General features: G+C 41.6%; 1 protein-coding gene across 1 annotated transcript in view; it reads left to right on the top strand.

Annotated features, from left to right (window-relative positions):
• The window catches only part of shank1 (SH3 and multiple ankyrin repeat domains 1), a 45219-nt gene that overhangs the window by 9298 nt on the left and 14660 nt on the right, over nucleotides 1-21261 (top strand). Inside the window, exons 2-14 of the mRNA XM_054607232.1 lie at nucleotides 1011-1214; nucleotides 1824-1895; nucleotides 2165-2273; nucleotides 4932-5086; nucleotides 5764-5931; nucleotides 7266-7382; nucleotides 7771-7848; nucleotides 8426-8492; nucleotides 8730-8899; nucleotides 9925-10046; nucleotides 10732-10880; nucleotides 12100-12213; nucleotides 13317-13392. Coding sequence (XP_054463207.1) covers nucleotides 1011-1214; nucleotides 1824-1895; nucleotides 2165-2273; nucleotides 4932-5086; nucleotides 5764-5931; nucleotides 7266-7382; nucleotides 7771-7848; nucleotides 8426-8492; nucleotides 8730-8899; nucleotides 9925-10046; nucleotides 10732-10880; nucleotides 12100-12213; nucleotides 13317-13392 — 1601 coding nt within the window. The remainder of the gene's footprint in view (nucleotides 1-1010; nucleotides 1215-1823; nucleotides 1896-2164; nucleotides 2274-4931; nucleotides 5087-5763; nucleotides 5932-7265; nucleotides 7383-7770; nucleotides 7849-8425; nucleotides 8493-8729; nucleotides 8900-9924; nucleotides 10047-10731; nucleotides 10881-12099; nucleotides 12214-13316; nucleotides 13393-21261) is intronic.

Below are 21261 nucleotides of genomic sequence, written 5' to 3'. Positions count from 1 at the left end.
AAGGTTAGAGCCACAGGGTTGTCTCTGGGACACTCAAGACCTCTACAGGGGGTCCAGTCACAAAATAATTCATGGGACAGGAAACAAGAAAGATCGATCTGATATACAAAAACTTACAAACAGTGTTTGTTTTAGGTTAACCCAGTTAACATATTCGCAATGGAGAGAGCTTTAACTTAATACAGTCTGTCGGGGCCCCCTCCAAATTTATAATTTGAAAATAATTAATATTTTTACCTCTCAAGTCCTTGAACAGTTATTTTATTAAAAAAACCCACCTAATACGTTCATAGAATAAATCTGATTGAGGACAGAGCGTTTGCTGGTTTATGTCCCCTTAGTTGCTTCCAGCTTGTGAAATGTATTTTTGTGGTTCATTCTGCACCAGAAAGCTCAAAACATCCTAATTTTAGCAGCTCCGCCTTGGTTACAGTTAATTTTTAATGCACAGATGGTTTGGCCACAAAAATAGTACGGATCATTTCACCCCATATGAGGCAGATTGCAGCCTGAGGTCGTCAGGCTGGGCTCGGTTTAATCTAAAAAAAGTTTTGTATTTTAAGATTACATTTTTTTTGCTTCCTTTCAGTTCTGTTTTAATATGATTAATTTCCTAATAGCTATTTCTTAGTTTAGATCAACATAAAGTGATCAGCTTGTTTCTATCATGGCCTCTAGTGTCTTATTTAATGAACTGATTCTGGCTGCTGCATCTTCATCATCCTTAAGATCAGTTCTTAAAACTTACTTTCACTTTTGTTTTTAATGTGGCTATTATTTATGACTTGTAGTTGCCTTTGCTTTTGCTGCATTTTATAGTTGTAACCATGTCTTGACTGCTTATGTTATCAAAATATTTCGTAATCGTAAACCACAATTGTTTGTAAGATTCTTCATTGGGTAAGATGTTTATCATGTTTAGATGTTAATCCTTTATACATTTAGAGTTTCCCAGTTAACCTTGCTCTATAAGCTTAACTCTGTGATCTCTCCTTCTGTCTTTCCTGTAGAAATGTTTGCGGTTTAACCCTGATGCAACGGTGTGGAAGGCCAAGCAGCAGGTACTGTGCTCCCTGACCGAATCTCTGCGGGACGTCCTGAACTATGGTCTGTTCCAGCCCGCCACCGACGGCCATGATGCCATGTTCCTGGAGGAGGAGAGGCTGCTCAGAGAGTACCCACAGTCCTTTGAGAAAGGGGTACCATATTTGGAGGTACTGTTCCAGTCTTAATTTAACACAATTTTAAGAATAAGTGATGTAGCCTGCATGTCCTCATGTCACTATTATTCAGTAATGCAATGGTCAACGTCAGAGTGAAGGTTGTGCATCACGTCATGTGACCGAGGTTTACTCCACACCTTTGTGTATTTTGTGTGAAGGATCCCGGATGACTAAGTTAAAAACAGCAGCACTTTAAGGCAGCTAGACGACAAACTGTAAATGTTCCTTGTGTCATCCAAGCTTATAAAAAACACTGGTTCATGAATTAAGTTTCATACTCGCTTCTTAAAGGGCTGTCACAGAACGGTTCAGCTTCCCTGCTCTGTATAGACACCTTCTTTCATGCTATATAATGATCCAGTCGAGGCTCTTTAGCGTCTTTAAACTGCTGTAAAGCGAGACTATTTCTCTCACATTTCTTGTCTTTAGTGAAAGTTAAAGAGGGGGTTTGTATAGCAAACCAGATAAAGCTTCTCTGTACAATAAATCTGCAGGCCCCATTGTGTGGATCTAGGCCAAAAGCTAAGAGAATTAAGGACAAGTGCACTCTGTTAGGATTCACTCTTCGTTTTCCTTTTCCCTTTTCTCTCTCGGGTTTAGTTTCGATACAAAACCAGGGTGTACAAACAGACCAATCTGGACGAGAAGCAGCTGGCTAAACTGCACACCAAGGTATGGAACCCATTTGTCCTGAAGTCGGATCTGTGAAGGGGTTTTATCTGCATGATTCACTCACATAAATGTACTCGCACAGAGTGAGTAAAATCAACACAGTATGCATGTCAGTGTATTTATGCATGTATATATTCCCTTTGTTAATGCATCTATACTGTACACTGCTTTAATGTGCTCTACTTCACTGTACCTTGCTTGCACAAAGAGTATTTAAAAAAACAGAGGAGTTCCCTATAATACAGCAGCAAGTTTCTCTCCGCATGCAGGCTAGCCTGAAGAAATTCATGGATTATATTCAAACCAGCGCTGTGGACAAGATGGCCAAGTTCTTAGACAAAGGCCTCGATCCCAACTACCAGGATGCTGACACCGGCGGTAAGGAGCGCCTCAGAGGCTGAGGACTTTTCCTGCTGTCTATCATCTATCCATCCATCCATGCCCATTACAGACTATGCTCATATTGCAGTCATTTTAAAGTTTACATAGCTGTTAACACATCAAGATCATCACATTCATGAGACGAACAAATGGCTTAAAACAGGAAGGGCAAAATAAAGATGACGGTGATACTCATCCATCTAAACACCCACATATTGTCAAATCTCATCCTTCATCTGTGTCTTTCTATTTATTGAATTGTTCGGTCGGCCAATCAAACATATATACATGTATTAGAGATTCAACATTCCCAAGCCATTAGACTCTCAGCCGGATAAGCACAATGGTGGCCAGCAGCTTTGTGACCTGCAGCTCGGCCCCCTTTCTCCCCCTTTCTCTCCCTCCGTTCTCAGCAGTGTGTTGGTCTAACACTTTGTCAAGGATCTTGGCCAGTGCTTTTCGCAATTTGGAGTCTTTTCCGGGATCCTGTTAGTGCTTAGGGGGCGCAGCAGAAGGCTGGTTTGCAGTCTGGGTGCACTGCTCTGTGTTGCTCCAGCCAATGTTGGAGCAAAGTGTCACAACACAAACACAGCCTGCCATCACGGGTGTGAAACACACTTCCACTTCAGAACACAGGGGGGGCAACAGAGAGCCCTGGTGAACCCCACTCACTAACATGCTCCACTCACGTCTCATGGGAAAGTCACTGCTGGTTTCTGTGCTTCTTAGCATTATGTATGATAACAACAAAAATCAGTGGAGCCAAGGGCAAACAAAGGAAGCGCTCATGTTGAATCAATTCAATTTCATTCTGAATTATTTTGCTACAATAACCTTTAATTAAAACAGCTAAGGTTTAATATAAAACTCACTCAGTCCACGTGTTTAAAATAGCTTTTCAATCATAATTTAATAAAAATATCTCAGCTTCTAATGGTTTCCTCTACTTTCTTGTCTGTGAGGCTGTGTCAAGGTTAGTCCATGAACCATTAGGTAGTATATGTTAGGCCTGATCAAAGAGGCTATCAAAAGACTGGATGTAGATACATTTTTTTACATTTGACCTGCCTGTCACTCTGAAACGTTTCTTCTTGCTTTCCCAACCAGGCTCACACTGAGTTCCTTTAATAGGACATAAAATGATTCTACCATATTCAGAGTGGCTCCTGTCAGCGGGCGCTCGCCTCCATCTCTGCCAAGGGAACTGTTTCATGGCATTCCCTGAGTCGGCCCGACGTGGTAACTCCAGAGGAAGTGCAGTCAAAACATTTCCCCAAATGATTTGTACCTGAGCTCTAAAGAAGCTGTTCTGGGATAAAAGCCCTCGGTCGTTTTCCTCTTTGCCAAAAACTCTCTTGTCGCCATGGCAGCCAGCGCTCTGTACCTTGTTTTTACTGGGAACACTTTGAATGCTTTTATTCTTCTACGTGCTATTGAACCTTATTGATGAAAAAGTTCAAGTGTGTTAAGTGAGGTTGAAAATGTTGTGACACAGCATTGGTTTCATTTTGAAAAAATCTTATTGAGTTTCTTTGTTGCTTCATTTGATACCAGCATAATTAGCAAAGTGTAGCAATTAGTAAGAAAAACAGCTTTAGTTTTTCACTTGGAAGCGAACGCTGCTACCTGTAGGATGAAACCAACCTGGAGAGGTTTTCTTTTGCTTTATATTTTAGCAGAGGCGAATTTGAACATTTGCAGGAAACTTCCCAGTTGGCTGAATTTTCTCAGGGTGTGTAGGTGTGTAAACTGAGAATGATTTAGAATATGATTTCATTCCTAAATTCTACCATAGGTGATAATGTTTGCACAGAGTGAGTCTTCTTTAAACTTTTTGTGACAACTGTGTCTCTCATAAGTTTTTGCAGCAGTTCTTTGGTTCATACTACTTGTTACACAGATTTGGTGCAAAATGTAATTTTCTTTTTAAATATAAATGGTCAAAAACCCTCCAAAATACCACATTAAGACACCAAGACAGGACCATAGAAAAATCCATGCTGTGATTTGTATCAAAACCTTTTGATATTTGGAGCTTGCAGCAAGAATTGCATTTTTCAGCGATATGATGGCGAGCATTTCTGTTCTGAAAACTGCTCAGTAACTCCCTTATTGTCACTATACCTAGATAAGCCAAACATACATCTGAATGCAGTTGGTCTGTAGTTTGTGGTTGTGAAGTTTCATGAGGTTGTGATTATCCTAGGGGTCACAACAGGTCATTTTATACACTGACGTCAAGTTTAAAAAGATGGAATGAAAGGGCTTCTATGGGGACTAACTTTAGCCTCATAAAGACGGTAATATTGGAGAGAATATCGGACAGTAACGCCGGCGTTCTTGTAACGTACTTTTAATAGAGTTGGATGGTTGTTTTTTTGTGGTGTTTAATGTGTTTTTTTTGCTTAACTGGACAAGGACAAAGCTGCAGGTGTTCAAGATCATAACCTCAGGGCACAGAAAGAAGAGTTTGAGTGCAAATAGTTGAAATGTATTGTTTTCCCTCTGAGTACTCAACAGCCCCCCTGGGAGCAAACAATCTGGCCAATGTTGTCCAAATAATTTGACTTTCAAACCAATATTTCAGACCATTAAAAAAACTCAATTTGAATCTGTGTGTGTGTGTGTGTGTGTGTGTGTGTGTGTGTTCGCCAGAGACTGCTCTGTCCTTGGCGGTGCAGTGTGAGCCGGGTGGAGGCGAGGCTATCCGGGTCCTGGTGGAGGGAGGTGCTCACATTGACTTCCGCGCCAAAGATGGACTCACCCCCGTACACAAAGCTGTGCGAGGCCACCGCCATACAGCCCTGCTGGTAAACATCCACACACGTTGTTGTCCTTAGAAAGAAATGGTGTTCACAGGCGATGAGTTTTCATTGTCATGCGATATAAGGCGAAAAAAAACCTACACCAGTGTATGTATCTGCAAGATGGATACTTGCCCTGAAACTGATGCAGTATTATTTTCCTTTGTGTTACTGAATAAGCAAACAAGTTGAACACAAAATTAAAAAGACCCTCCCACGCAGCAATCAACACCCAAGCACACACATTTCAGAATGCCTGGTTTAAAGGTGTGTAGCACATTTACATTTTAGGCATTTATCCAGAACTTTAGCTCCCATATCGCCAAGAAGACAGGCACCTGTAGAGGGAAACTCATTCAGAGGGCGATAATTGCATCTGTTACATTGTCAGTCCATGTTTTCCACTTAGAAAAGAAACAGCTGCCAAACTGCATAAAGATGTTCTGCAGACTCTGATTTAATACTTAATGCTGTCTAGACCAAAGTGTTGCATGACCCCTCTGAACCCATAGGGTCAATTTAAAATTCCATGAATAATAAGATATTTTTCCTTGATGCCTTTTTGTTAGCTCATAGAAGTCATCATTATTTCATTGCATACTTTATTATTCTCCCTTATTGTTATCATTACTGCCAGCATTCGAGCATACATGGTGTTTACCTTCTCTGCTGTCTTTCTGCAGGTCCTGCTCTCTCTGGGTGCGTCTCCGGACTATAAGGACCGGCGGGGGCTGACGCCGCTCTACCACACTGTGCTGACAGGGGGGGACACCTCCTGCTGCGAAACACTGCTTTACCACCACGCCAAACTAGGCATCAGGGACGAGAACGGCTGGGATGAGACACATCAGGTACGTATGAATTACTTGGCATCTTTAGAGATGTATTTTTGCTGACATTTTTGGTAAATAAATTCAGGAGAATATGAATACCAATACAGAGAATATTTAATCAGGTTAAATGTTTTCTTGCTTTGGGTTCAGTTAATTCTACAATCACAGCAAAACTTTTTGTTAGAGGATTCTCGAGGCAAAATCTTTCAAGCTAATGGGGTCAGTGGCCTAATTTGTGTCTATTTGGAGGTTGTGATCTGAAAGCACCAAAACAAAAGTCCTGCCTTGGGGTGTTTGGGTTTTCTGTTTCTGTTGTTTGTATTGCACAAGTGTGCCTGCATCCTATTTGTAATGTACCCGTGTACTCTGTGTTCCACTGTCTGTGTATGTACAGCCTCTGTGTCTACGTCAAAAACCATTCATGCCATGAAACACTACACCTCTCTTCATTTATCTCGGACACCTTTCACCCTTCATCCCACCCGCCTTGCTTCTGTGGTCTCATATTCCAGCAGTGAAGTGGACAGGAAAACTCAAGGTATCAGCCTCTTCCTCTCAGTGTGCTCACCCACACATCATCAGCATCTGTCTCTGCAGCTGCCCTCGCCACTCGTGGCCTCCATCTTATTCTGTCTCTGCGTATGTGTTGAGTGGGATTTGACTCATACGTTTAGCATTAATACTGATCATTTTCCACCATAAGCTTTTCAGTATAATTTGGAAAAACTTTGCATATATAATACAGAAGCAACCAGCAAAGATCTTTACTGAATGAATTAGTTTCTTTGTTTGGTGTTAATGTCAAACTTGTGTTATCCCTTACCACAGGATAAAAAGATGAAATCTTTGTTCTTTTAAAGAAGTAGTCCACCAGTGAGTTAACTGCCAAATAATACCTAAATTGACCTAAAATAAGTTCCAAGTGTGCTGATGTGTGATTTCTGAGAGGAGTTTTTAATGTGACCATGGCATAATTCATACATGCACATTAGGATGTCGCTGTTCGTGTGTGTCCATATGATGATTGTTGTACCATTGTTATCATTGGATCTCACTTGTGTTCTCACTCTGTTTTCTCGCCCTCTGAGTTTGGAGGTGGTGTTAATTAAATGTGGTGTCACTTAATAACTGTCACCTTGTTCCTCTCTCTTTGTCCCTTTCTGTTCTTCATCCTTGTTTGCTTCTCCTCCTCTCTGTTGTCTTTATCAAACAACCACTTAAATCCTTCTTTCTGTACTCTTCGGTACATTTTCTTTTCACCTCCTTAACAAACTCTTTCCCTTTTCCACATGTACCTGCCCTCTCCCCCTCTCGTTCCATCGCTCCTCCACAATCTGTTCGTCCTCTCTCAGGCCTGTCAGCATGGTAACTCGCAGCATCTGGAGCACCTCCTCTTCTATGGGGCTGATTCTTCCTCCCAGAATGCCTCTGGAAACACTGCCTTGCACATCTGTGCTTTGTACAACAAGGTAGACAGTCTTTGTACAGAGATAAAATGTCAACTGCTGTAGAGTTTCTCACCCTGTGTTACCTTTAATTCTTAGGGGAAAAGTATTTTCTCTCTTGCCTCGACGGTGAATGGTAAATACACAAACCAAGAAAAGACTTGAAATACAAATGCTCATTTTGGGGCTTAAGTATTCCTTTAACCTTAATCTCTATATGTTCATTTTACTTGATTAAGTGTGAATAATATTATTTATCAACATATTTGTAACATTATAGCACAAGAAAACGCAGACAATCTAAAGCGATCTAAACTGCACACATGTTAACACATTACATGCGTTTTATACATGAAGCAGTAATTATACAATTTATATCTTCGATTACACTAATCAGTGCTGTTTGTTGCAGGAAAGCTGTTCACGAATTCTACTCTATCGGGGAGCAAATAAAGACACCAAGAACAACAATGGGCAGACCCCCTTTCAGGTAACGGCTGAGTGCCTGGCTGGGTAATTATGCATGTTGGGTTGTTGTATGGTTAAGTGTCTTATTAAGTTAATGTAGCAGAAAGTGCCAGGGCCTAATTTCACTTTTAACCATTATTGTGCTGTGGTGCACACAGAGGTCCCAGGTGGCAGAATTGTGTGTGACCCCTTAATCTAAATATATTGACTGTCGGTGCAGAAAGAGCCAGCTGAGACAATCTGTTTAGTTTTTTTGTGGGGAGACAACAGGGAGAAAACATTGCAATTTGACCGATTGTGCTGTGACCTGTGTAGTTTGTGAAACAAAAAGGTCAAAAGTATTAATGCATAGAGTGGAGTACTTATATGTGTTTGCTGTTTTATCATTTCTTTAAGAAAAAAGCCAATCCCTGTCCCATGATAATGATTTTAAACATGCCATCATTGCCTGGTTTTCATCACTTGTTAATTTGCCCTTAGATATAGATGCCTACTACAATTACAAGAAAACTAGTAAACAGTTTGTTTAATCATTACATTTAGTGCATTCATTTGCCATGTGACTGTATCCAAAAAGATTGCGTGTGTGTTTTTATCAGGTGGCTGTCATGTCCGGCCATTTTGAGCTGGGAGAAATTATCAAAAACCACCGGGATACAGATGTGGGTAAGTAACAGAGGTCTAGATATGTGTGGCGTAATCTAAAATGATACATTGGATCTTTACCAGCGGAATTAGGCTTTAAAACAACAAGTAAAAAGGAGCAGCAATGAAATATAGAATATCAGGAAAATAGTCTAACATCACAACAGCGTGTTGGAATTGAAATGAAAGACAAATAGATTATGAAACAAACAAAAATAGTGTTCACCTCACTCTTTCCTGTCTCCCCTCACGTTCCAGTTCCCTTTGTGGAGTCTCCAAAGTACGCCCCCCAGAGGAGGGAGAGCACCCGGACTCTGACGATACCCCACCCTCAACCCTTCCTCCGGGCCAACAGTGACAGCAGCATGAACTTGCCAGACTGGATGGCAGTGCCCAACGCCCCGGGGACCAACATTGTCTCTGTGCAGGTGTGTGTGTGTGTGTGTGTGTGTGTGTGTGTGTGTGTGTGTGTGTGTGTGTGTGTGTGTATATATGTGTGTGAGTGTGTCTGCAGACAATGCAATCTAATCTAAATCTCTGCAGCTTTTGACCTCTAAAAATGATTTGGAGTTACTCCCCAATGAACACCTACGCACATTACTGATTGTCTTATAATTACAAAAACAATGTTGTAGATATTAACTCTCAAGTTCAAACTGCTCCTGGATTTGATGACTTCAGAAGTCTTCTGAAAAGGTAAAGGATGTATTTTCCTAACTTGCATTTCAATATGATTGATCCTTATTTTACTTGGCAGCTTGGAGAAATTGTTGATACCCAGATGAGGGATTTTATCCATTGCATTAAAGAATTTGAAAGGGACATCATAGAAAGTAATGGACGACCTTTATCAACATCTAGTGGTGAACAGGACTCATTGCACCAACGTATGTCTTGCTTTATCGCAGAAGCTTTCGGGGTACATGTATTTTAGTTTTGGCCAATGGAGCAGATGAGTGATCATGCTGAGTAATAGCCCATAAACATACACCGTGGAATAAAACTACATAATTTATGAGACACTTTATAACATCGGATGCATTTTATTATATGTAAACATCATGAGCTCTTGAAGGCACAGTCAGTGGCATTAGGAGAGTTTTTTATAGATAATCATAGATATGGAAGTCAGAAGTTGTCAGATCGACAGAGAAGAAGATACTGTAGTTAATAGAAAATGTATTTAAATAATACAGAAACTTAAAATAAAAAACCCTAAACAATAACCAAAAATCAATTCCATTAATCACAACTTAATAAATAATAAATATGTGTTCCCACCTCGTACAATGTTTCCAAAATTGTAAGAGTGATAGGATATCATACAGCATGCAGCTTCAATTTATGAAATTATCACATCTATTTGAAGAGTTTCTGTCATACTATTAACATCTTTCATGAAACATGTTTTCTCCCCTTTCTCCCCCTTCATCTCCCTTTTTGTCTCTCTCAGGGCTACAAGCATACAGGAACCCTGCGGAGCTCCAGCAGTCCCAGAGGGGCGAGGACGCGTTCTCCGTCCCGAGGAAGGATCGGAGACAAGGAAGACCGGAGCAGGCAGAGTCGGAGACAGGGGTGAGAGGCAAAAACCATCTGAGAGAAATAACCTTTCTTCCACTTTTCTAAATTTGGAATGTTATAGATAAATCTAGGCTGGTTAAAGGGATAATACAGATTTTTTTTCTGGCACTGCAATTCACAAACGTGCCATTACTCCTGCCTGCTTCACCAAACTGGGGTTTGCTGACCGCCATGCACTAACTATGGATAAGTACCTCATACAACCCAACTTCAAACCCCCACTTCAAAGTACTTTTAAGACTTTCTACTGGATGTCTGCAGGTCCCAGAAGATCCCTTAAAATACTTCAAAGTGAATTACCTGAGTCAAGGTCCCTTAAAGGGTTGTAAAAGTGATAAAAGTTTGAGTCTAAAATATGGTCTTCAAATGTTTCTTTGTGGTGCAATCAATCATTTTCCAGTGAGAAATGGTTTTGTTGGTTTAGGTTTACCAACAAAAATCTCAGGCTGACTTATACAATTTTTATTATATTATTACTTCTGATAGAGGAAATTCAATATCTGTTAAGTGAGTGTGAGTGTACAACGTTCATATATAAAACCACTAAAATGTGACCTCAAATTTCCAGTCTTAAGTAGCCAGAAACCTTTCTCTCTCTCAAGTATGTATTGCATTCAGTAATTAAGTCCCATACCTGTAGGAAGCTTTGAGTTTTAAGCTCCAGTTTTCTACCGCCCAGGCCTGCTCCTGCCAGTGCAGCTGGACAAACGGCAGGTCAGCGGAGACGCCTCTACAGCGCTGTCCCAGGACGAGTCTTTGTAGCTACTCGATCCCACTCTGCCCAGGGAGAGCGAGAAATCAGCTTCAGTAAGGGAGACAGGGTCAAAGGTGAGTATGTGCATTTTCATGTCATGATACACAGTGTGTGTGCATGTATGTGTGTGTGTGTGTGTGTGCTGGAGCATAATACTGCATTTTGTCTTCCATGTGAGTTCAAAGTGATTTTGTAGCTGGGAGTCGGTGTTTGTGAGGCTGTTTACACCTGGTAGGATTCTAATCTCCACATGAATCAGACAGACAGCTTTGACATCGACACACTTGTAAAAGTTAATTGAATGCACATTCAGAAACATGCAAAGCAACATCACAGACACTTTTTGAAAAGATGTAAATGTAACAAAAGGTTACATGCAGAATCCCTCTCTGTTTCTGGCTTTGGCATGGCCCCATATATAAAATAAGAGCTGCTGACTGCAGGGGTTTAACAATTCCAGAGTTAAGATTTAATTAGCAGCTTTTAAGCTATCATCATTTATCTAACTGATAAAGTATTTTCGACACAAAGTGAGAGGCTGGATTTACTTTAATAATCCACTGACCACAACACCGTATCAACACCATAACTATACTATCATCCAAAATAAACTCAGCCCAGTTGTACCAGTGGTTTATTAAGGTATTATGACTAATGTCTTACCAAACAAATGCCTACTTACACAGCTATTAGACACCGGGATGCTCAAAGTGGCTCAAAGCTGCTTTGGGATGCAGAGTTTTTACTACTAGTAACAACCCTCTCACATTTATTCAAACTTGAGTACATTGTTGTTCATTCTATGACTTTACATTTAACAGACAGATATGACTCCCAGCTACAAAGCGAATAAACATATTTACCAAATGTCAAACCAAAAACACCAAAAATACTACTCGTAAAATGTTACATAAACCCGAGGTTATGCTTGTTAAGGAGATATATCTGTATCAGAGGCAAACCAGTACCAAGGTCAGGTCCAAGTGTCTTCAGATGAGTTTGTAAAATGGCCATGTCCTAACATGAGTGTAAGGTCTCTATATATGTCTGTATTCAATGTCTGCAGGTATGAATATGTGTGTGTTTGTGAGTGAGTCTAAGGTGTCGCCAGGTATGTCTGTCTTGGTGAGTATGTAGGCGGTTTGCATGTCCGTGTGTGTCTACATTTTATTTATTTCCTGTCTGTATAATGTTGTTGTCCTTTTGCGTCGGTTCATTTCTAGTGTTGTTTGTGTTGGTGCGTGTTGTGTTGCTTTTTCCTGATATGCTGCTCTTTCTTGACCCCCCCTCTAGTGTTGAGTGTTGGCGAGGGCGGGTACTGGGAGGGAACGGTCAGAGGTCGCACAGGTTGGTTCCCCTCTGACTGTGTGGAGGAAGTGATGCTTCGGAGTCAAGACAACCGATCAGGTGATCAGCACCAGTCACACACACTCACAGGCAAACTCACACACACACACACACACACACACACACACACACACACACACACACACACACACACACACACACACACACACACACACACACACACACACACACACACACACACACACATAGCTGGCTGATCTTGAAAAACAGCTAGCAGCACTTACATTTGTTCTGTAGTACATTTAGTATTTAGTATTGATTATTACTTTGATTGATTATCGCGACAATAAAATTCTTTACAACTTTCCCAATGCCAATTCTTCAAATTGCTTGTTTTGTCTGACCAACAGTCAAAAACACAAATAATGACTTACAGGAAAAGAAAGAAAATCAGCAAAGAGAAGCTGAAACCAGCAAATATTTGGATTATTTTTTACAAATGTTTTAAGCCATTAATTAGGTAATGCATTTTGTTAACACTTTCTCTGGCGCCCATATCTATAATGCATTAAAACCATAATTATAATGCATTATAATCTGCTTATAGCACTGTATAATTATAGTTTAAAGCTCTGCTAAATATTCAGAATGATGTCCAAAACAATTATCATAATACATTATAATGCATTTTATAATGTCTTATACGGTCAAGTATGATAATACGTCGTTCATAACAGTGACTATAATGCAATAAATGTATTACAACAACAAATCATCCATCCAAATAATGTCAGTGAGTGACCAGCAATTATGAAGTATTATGATATTTGACCCTATGATATTAATAATGTGTTTTATTATTGGTATTCAACAATATGAAAATATATGTAACTATTACTATAAAGTTCTATAAGCAGAATATACCTAATAGGTATGGTTATAATGCATTATAGACATGGCGTCATAAAAAGTCATAAAAAGGAAGCATAGTTTATTGACTTTCTGTTGTTAGTCAGTCAGTTTGATCAGTAGATTAAATGTCTGTAATGGAGAAAGCCACCCATTTAAAAAGAGACTCCCCTGTGATATTGATATATTATTATAGTATACAGTAATTGAACAGTACCTGCTCTATAATAAGACTTGCAAATGATTAAATGTAGCTGCAACCATGCTGATGTCCATGTTATTTTGTGTTTCAGAGAGCCGTGGAGAACGAGCCAAAAGGCTGTTCCGCCATTACACTGTGGGCTCCTATGACAGCTTTGACGCTCCCAGGTAAGACTTACTGTATTTTGCTACACTGATGTTCTCCAAAATGAAGCCAGTTTATCCCAAAAAAGGAGATTCTCTAAGCAGCAGGGGCAAAACTGAATAAGTGGCTCTGCTTCAGCTCACAGGGTTAGGGGTACAGTAGGGTTCATTTAGGCTAAGGTCACTCTAGAAGGGTACTTCATGTACCAGAGGGCTATTTGAGCTGAACACAAGGGCACTTTGGGGCACTTGGGCTGACAAAAGAGCCATTTGGATGCTTCAGTGCCTGTTTGATGTGACATTAGGACCAGAATGAAGCATGAAAGTATGCCATTATGACACAGACACATCCTGGTTAAATGAAGGTCAAGGGAAGGGCAGCTTGACATTCAGATGATTGCTCAACTGCGGCAACAAAGGGCTTACCGCCTTGCTAAAGAGTATGGTGTAACTTGTCTCTCCGCCCTGGGGGTACTGCAAATCAAACTGACAACCTTTTCATTATCAGCCTGTTTCTCCAATGTTGAGACACACAGCTCGTGTTGAGAGGGGATTTGTTTGTACAGCAACATACTGTATACATCTATTCAGACAAGATGATTCATGTAGTGATTCATGCGTTCCAGTGGTGCTTTGATTTGTGTGATGTGATGTGTTGTGAGTGATTCGTGCGGTAGGATGACGATGTGTGAGGGTTCACCGCCTGAGGTCTAGAAGCTGATCCGCCTGCTTTCATACTGGAGTCGTCCTCAAGGAGACACATGTTTACCAGCTGTGTTTTGACTGGCTGGTTTTTGTCTTGTTTATCCTGGACTGACAGGCAGGTCTTGGGGTCTTTGTCCTATCAGGATTTTAGAGTAACTTTCTTTCTTTGTGTGTCTGCCTTTTGGCTCTGAGGTGCAAAGCTGCATTGTGGAGCTGCAATTTTGAGGTGGGCTGAACTTGTTGGCGATGGTGAACGTGCAATCAAACAGCTCTGATGACTAAGTTTCTATTTTCTTTGTGTTGGCCGATTATATAATCACCATAGTCATCCGTACTGCCCTTGATGAACTGAAGCAAATGTATTACTGTGCCAGCGGACCAACCATAAGTAACCTTAAAACAGCACTAAGATGTTTAACATTTGACAGACGTCATAATGCTTTTAGTGCATCCACCTACTGCAAAACTCCTCTGTATCTTCAGGTGATCTGTTGACACATGAGGGGAAAACTCTCCTGTACTGACTTCTCCTCATCTACTCAGCCTAATATAATGTCATTCCCTTTAATGCCTTGCATCTGAATCATGGCGAGCACGGCGTTGCTTTGAGGCAAACTCATTTCAGTGTCCATGACTTGGACTGAGCAAAGACAGAATTATTTACATAGAAAGCCATTATCAATCACATGCATTATTTACGTGAAATCCCGCCTTTCCCTCGTTTTGCGTTCTCTTTACTCGTCATCATTCTTTATCATTCCTCAACTTTCTCTTACAAGCCTGCTTTCTTTTCTCTTTCTCTCTCGCACATGCACACAGTATCATTTATTATTAAAATGCTTTTCATCAACAGTGACATTTAATGCAAGTGACGCACTTAGCCATGCAAACTCACACACATATGTTTTACACGCATGCTACACACACCATGGATAATTAAAACCATGTACTGCAGCATAGACGGAGCCCAAGACTATTTGTTTTGCCAGGCAGGCAGGCATGGCTGACTCAGAACCGCCCTCACATAGGCCCACTTTACCAGCCTTTATCACTACACGTAATATCTCACCTATCCCTCCTTTCATTCCTCTGGATTTGGCCACATCTCACAACCATCTCTGCTTCCCTCCTGTGCTTTCTCTTCATCACTGTATCGCTAACCCCCCTGTACTTTTTTAATTTTCTTTCTATCACCCTCTCTCCCCTGTGGTGTCTCCATCTGGAGGTCAAACAGTGAAGGGCATTCTGGAGGGAGAACAGGGCTGGAAAGAGGGATGAAGAGGTTGTATGAAGGAAGAAGGGCAATCTGTGTTTATAAATGGGTGAAAGAAACATATGCATTGTTTTTTGTGCAAGCAACATGACGCCAAGGCAGGTTAGAAGAAAGTGTCTTTGGCATGAATCTGGTAAAGTTACAATAAAATAGTTTTGAAATACACATGACTGACTGGCTCCAGTTTTTTTGATAAGCCCCATATTGGTCCCTCTCTAATAAACAGAGTCATCTTATCTGCCACTCCCTGATATTCGCCTGATCTCCGCCTTCTTATTTGCAGCTGTATATGTTTGGTAGCCGGGATATAATGACTTAGGAACGAGCAGTGACAAACAACAGACAAATGGAGAACTTTGATGTACGTCTGCTACGCCTCACCCCACATGGATGTCCTCATCCTCCGTTGCTTCTTTCCTCCCCTCTGCTCCTTCTCCTCTAACCCCGCCAGGATGGCTGTACTGCTTCTCCACAACTTTTCCTTCCATGGTGTAAATGCGTTCAACAGCCAAAATCAGTGCGGTGAAAATATCTTCAACCACTCTGGTCTTTTCTGTAAGCATTTGGTTTTAGATAAATGTTTCGCTGCACTTGTGATACTGCTGTTCTCAGTAAAACAGATATACTAACTATGAACTGATCTCATCAGATCTCTGTGTCATTGCCACAGCTCAAACGCACTGATTAAACTCTACACAGTCTGTACATGCTGCTGCTCCTCTCCCGGCCCGCATGAGACCGTTTTTGGGCCAACAGTGGGTCAAATAAGGACGAGTGAGCACACAGAGTTTGGAGGAGAGATGCAGAACACCCTGTTTAACACTGCTGTGTGCTGGTTAGCTGTGTCTAATGAGACACATGCTTTGATTTTTGCTTGTGCATAGGCAACATAAAGTCTTCTTATTTGCTTTTTTTATATTTTTAAACATGTATGACTTCACCTTAACTGAAATTTGCAACAAGAGATTGACACCAGCATGAACGGGTGTGTGTTCAGGTTTGTGCATTGTATGATAGAGATGCACACACAGTACAGGACGCATTAGGCAGACATGCAGATACACATAATCACACAATAATGTGGACCTTCTGTCAACGCTTGTTTGCGCTCCTGCTCCCTCCCCCTTTTCTCTCTCTCTCTCTCTCTCTCTCTCTCTCTCTCTCTGTGTCTTTCTCTCGCTCTCGCTTTATGTCTTTCCCTCTCTCTCTCTCTCCTCTTCCCTTCATGCCCTCTCTTTATCTATCTCTCTCTCTCTCTCTCCTCACACATGCATGCACACACAAGACACTGTACACAGAATCACAGCGGTATAGCCTGACATGCAGGGAGAAAAACAAAAAGGCAGAGATGTGAGTAGAGAGGGGACAAGAGCTGTGATCATCCTCGAATGCAGGAGGGAGGCAAGAAAGAGAGACGTAGAGAGGAAAGGAAGGAGGGAGGGAGGGCAAGTCGACGGAGGACAGCTTCGACATACATGGAAGGAGGCTCTGACTAAGAGATGATGTGAGTGGCTATTTGAGAGAATCTGTACTCTCTCTCTCTCTCTCTCTCTCTCTCTCTCTCTCTCTCTCCTTCTCCTTCTCCTCCAGCTCTTCCTCCTTCCGCCACTCACCCGCCAGCTGTTTCTCTGTCCTCTCTCCTCTTCCTGTCTGCATCGAAGTGTCTCCTCCTCCCCCTCTCTTTCCCTTGCTCTACCCTCTCATTCATGCTTTGTTTACAGCAAAAGGGAGGCGATTGTGTGTGTATGAGTGTGTTCATGTGTGTGTGTGCATGTCAGAGGTTTAAAAGGAAGCAAAAAAATAAGGTGTGAGATTAATAAAGTGTGATTTATAGGATTTTTTTTTTTACAATATTTAACAATAATTTGACTTGTTTTTATCATTATGTATGATGATGAAGATGATACCTGTTCAAACATTGAAACTTTAAGACCAGCATATCGTTTCAGTTAAGGCTGTATGCAGCAAGCACTTATCTCAGTCACATCCGTTTTTATGAATGGGAAATCATGACAGTGATAGATTGAAGAGTGAATACTAAACATTCAAACCATACAGTAGAACGTGCAGGAGTGATGGGAATGGATGAAGAGGAGGATGGAGAAGGAGAAGAGAGAAAAGTGTTGGTGGTTATGAGTTGATTGCATTAATGCATGCATGTTTAACTGTGTGTGTGTTTGTTCATGAATCCCCGGTGAACAAACCCAATCACCTCTCACTCTCTCTCTAAATTACCTAATTTCTCTCTCTACTTTTCTTAAACCTTATTCCCCCTCCCGCTCCCCTTTCTCCTCTTCTCTCTCTCTTTTCTCTCTCTCTCCCTCTCTCTCTCTCTCTCTGTGTCGCAGTCACAATGAACCATCTCCATCTCTCTCTCTCCAATTCCTCCTCTCTCTCTCTGTCTTAAGTATGAAGGGGTTGGGAGAGCTCGGCCCTCTCCCGTTCCCTTCTTCCATCTCTCTCTCCTCCTCTTCTTCCTCTCCTCCTCCTCCTCTCTCGCGGCTCGCGCTCGCTGCTGTCTCGCTGGAAGACGAGAAGGAGAAGGAGCAGGAGCAGGAGAAGGAGGAGGAGGAGAGGGAGGGGAGGAAATGGCGATGGGGGCATGCGGCGAGGAGGATCTCTCCCTCTCCCTCTCCCTCTCTTCTTCCTGGCCGTCGCTCGGCCCTGTGAATAGGAGCATCTGGTTCATTTACAGGTACCTGCCATGGCTTTTTATACCTCCTCCACTCCCTCCTTCCCTCCCTCTCTCCCTCCAGTTGCCTGGGGAGATGAGATGGGGGGGGCGGAGGGAGGGATGCATGCATGTGGACATCATGGATGGCAGGGCAGGAGCTTTACGATAGATTGGCAGATGTTGCAATGCATGCTTACAGACGGATGTGTTTGATTCAGTGTGCCTCAATGTGAGTGTGTGTGTGTGTGTGTGTGTGTGTGTGTGTGTGTGTGATGTATGTGTGTGAGGACGGACGGGAGCTGCTGCTGCACAGCCCCGTGTATGAGCAGTGCAGCCGTTCTGTGTCTCGCTCTGCCAACATCTGTGTGTGAGTGTCGCTTTCTTTCCCTCTGCTTTGAATCGCTCTCTGAACAAACGTCCTCTAGCAATGCTGCACCGACACAAGTCATGCTTGCTGCTTTCACTGATGTGCAGATTGATTGTTTGTGTGCATGCATGCCTAATGTTTGTGTACATGTGTTTGTGTGCATGGATGGGGTGTTTGCTGTTGTCCATATAAGACATAAAGGTCTGGCCGGGACATTTCTCTTCCTCTGTTGACCAGTTGATTGCATGTGTTCCTGTGTCCTGCGTACTGTGTGGCGCGTATGTTTACCAGTGTGTGTGTGTGTGTGTGTGTGTGAAAAAGAGATAGGAGGAGGAGAGAGAGAGAGGGAGAGAGAGACTGCCGACAAATTGGAAACAGTGAGGGAGTTTTAACGATGCAGCATGCATGACAAGTTCCAGCTTCTTTCTGACACCTCTATGGAAGCCTGCGTGGCCAAACCTGTTTAATCTCAGCTTTTGAAATATGAAATATGAGACTCACTGTACGCTGTGCTGGATTGTTCAGCTCAGTCGCTTGTATCTAAGACACTGATGACCATATTGGGTCGCTAATACTCAGGAAGCAACACTGAGTGGCACTATCACTGTATCCCAGTCCAGTGGCTGGAGCCTCTGAAGGATGCAATCCACAAAGGTAGGCCTAACGGGCTGAACCTGCTCCTCTCTCTAAATAGGAGCGGTATACAGCGTCACAAAGAGTAAAACCAATGGCGTGTTTAGTTGTCAACTTGTAAAGACAGGTTTCAAAGTTTATCAATTTACTCTCATATATCCAACAAAGTATAAATACCAGTTACAAACAAGTAACCTAACAAATAGTGTCAACATTTAAGTTGTGTTTTAATACCCTGAGTTTACAACATGACCATGACAGATTTGGGGACAATGGGAGCTTCTAAGGATGCACTGGTCGGGAGCAATGGAGGCTACATTTCTCGGCTGCACTTTGAGGGGCATTCAGTCCAGAAATGATGAGGACTTCAGAGGATCCAGTCACTAACGGCTCAGATAATGTCACTTAAAGCTGATGACATCCTTGAAGGCAGCATCGCCTGAGTTAGTTGTATGCGTTGGTTGGATGGGATTTGAGGGATTATTGCTGTGTATGCAACCCTGAGGACACACATACACACAAATAACGTGAGTGAATATAGGAAAAGCAGTACAACAAAAGAAATGACGGATATGATCTGACACATCTTCCAATGACCAGTGTTTGTAAGAAAGACACTTGCAGTTGCCAGAATTATTTGTTCACATCGCGAATGACTTGGCTTTGCGAGTGTCACTTTGTTTTCATCGGGCATATTCTGCATGAATCTGATTAATTCATATTGCTGGTTTCCAGGCATTTAGCCTTATAAGGCACTGTTTTCTGAAATAGAGAAAATCAAGAACAAGAATTCAGAGTTATCATCGGCTTCAGTGACGGGTGTATCAGTTCTTTGAGTGTTGTGTTTGAGGCACATGATGATGTCTCTCAAATATACCTTATGTTGAAGTAGTAATCCATAATATTGACACTGAGACTAAGCAACATCAGTAGAAAACAAGTACAAAAATATGATCTGTTGTTGATGATAAAGTTTCCTGAACCAATAACTTTGTTGTCTGCACACATGCTTAATTTCCATGGAGCGACTTGTTGCTTGCGTTGCCTGCAGAGACAGGGCAGACTTACATCTACAGGGGGATGTGATGTGTATGTTTCCATTTATTTTGACCTATTTTCCAATAGTAATGTACCTCTATTCTGTCCTACCTTAAGATGTGTGAATGTGTTTGTACGTACAGTATTTGCTCATGTATTCGATCGGTCCCTCGGAGTGTTTGAGGTCTGGGCTGGGCAGCAGAGATGGACAGAAGAGGACAAGAATAACAAAGAGACAGAGCCTTGGCAGAGACAGAGAGGCTGCCACAGCCTGTGGAGAGCATCACACACTCAATAGACTGAATGAAAAAGATCATGAGAGAGAAATGTGATTAGAAAAAGATGAGTAGAAGTTTGAAGAGCTAGGGAGGGAAGCCAGTATAAAGAGAGGTATGGAGTAGGCTGGGCCATCAGGATGGAAAAATGCCAGAGAAGAGAAAAAAAAGGGATGAACAGATGGAGGGGGCTGGGACTATTTTGGTGCACGATGGAATTATTAGCATGTGGTTACAGTATGTTACAGCTGACACAGTATATATACCAATCTGACTCACTGACTGACTGAATGGGTGTTTGGAGGGCCTTGGCATTCATAAAAAGACAAGAGTCCGTTAGAGGTCAGCCGCTCTGAGAGGCGGTGATGTTTTCACACCAAAGTGGTATAAACTGAAGTGGCCGAGCGTTCGTTTGTGTGACGTGTCTGACCTCTCATGCTAGTAGGACAAAAAAACCTTCTTGTCAGGAGCACATACACCACTATTTTTAAATTTGTAACACTTTTTTTCATGCTGATAGTAGTTTTAATTGCTTACTCCACACAAAGTAACAAGTACAAATGTGTGAATTTAACCATTGTCATGCAATCTTGTCTTCCATATTTGTCTTGTACAGTTGCATGCAGTGTAAGAAGTACCTAGATGCTCTACTTATGTTAAAAAACCAATACAATTAAATAAAAAAATGATCCATTAAAAGTCAGATATTAAAATTCCAACTTAAGCGAAATGCATTATCAGCAAAATGTAATTAAAGTATCAAAAGTAAAATAATTTTCCTGGAGACCAACATATTATTATATATGACTTTATTTAATTATTATTACTAAAGCATTTAAGGATAAGTAACATTTTAAAGTTGTATCTGTTTGGGGTGGAGTTAGTTTTAACTACTTTTTATACAGTTAGGTAGAAAAAATACACTACA

Source organism: Anoplopoma fimbria, chromosome 11, assembly GCF_027596085.1.
Source record: "Anoplopoma fimbria isolate UVic2021 breed Golden Eagle Sablefish chromosome 11, Afim_UVic_2022, whole genome shotgun sequence".
Classification (NCBI taxonomy): Eukaryota; Metazoa; Chordata; class Actinopteri; order Perciformes; family Anoplopomatidae; genus Anoplopoma; species Anoplopoma fimbria.
This window is presented reverse-complemented; position numbering and strand designations above follow the sequence as displayed.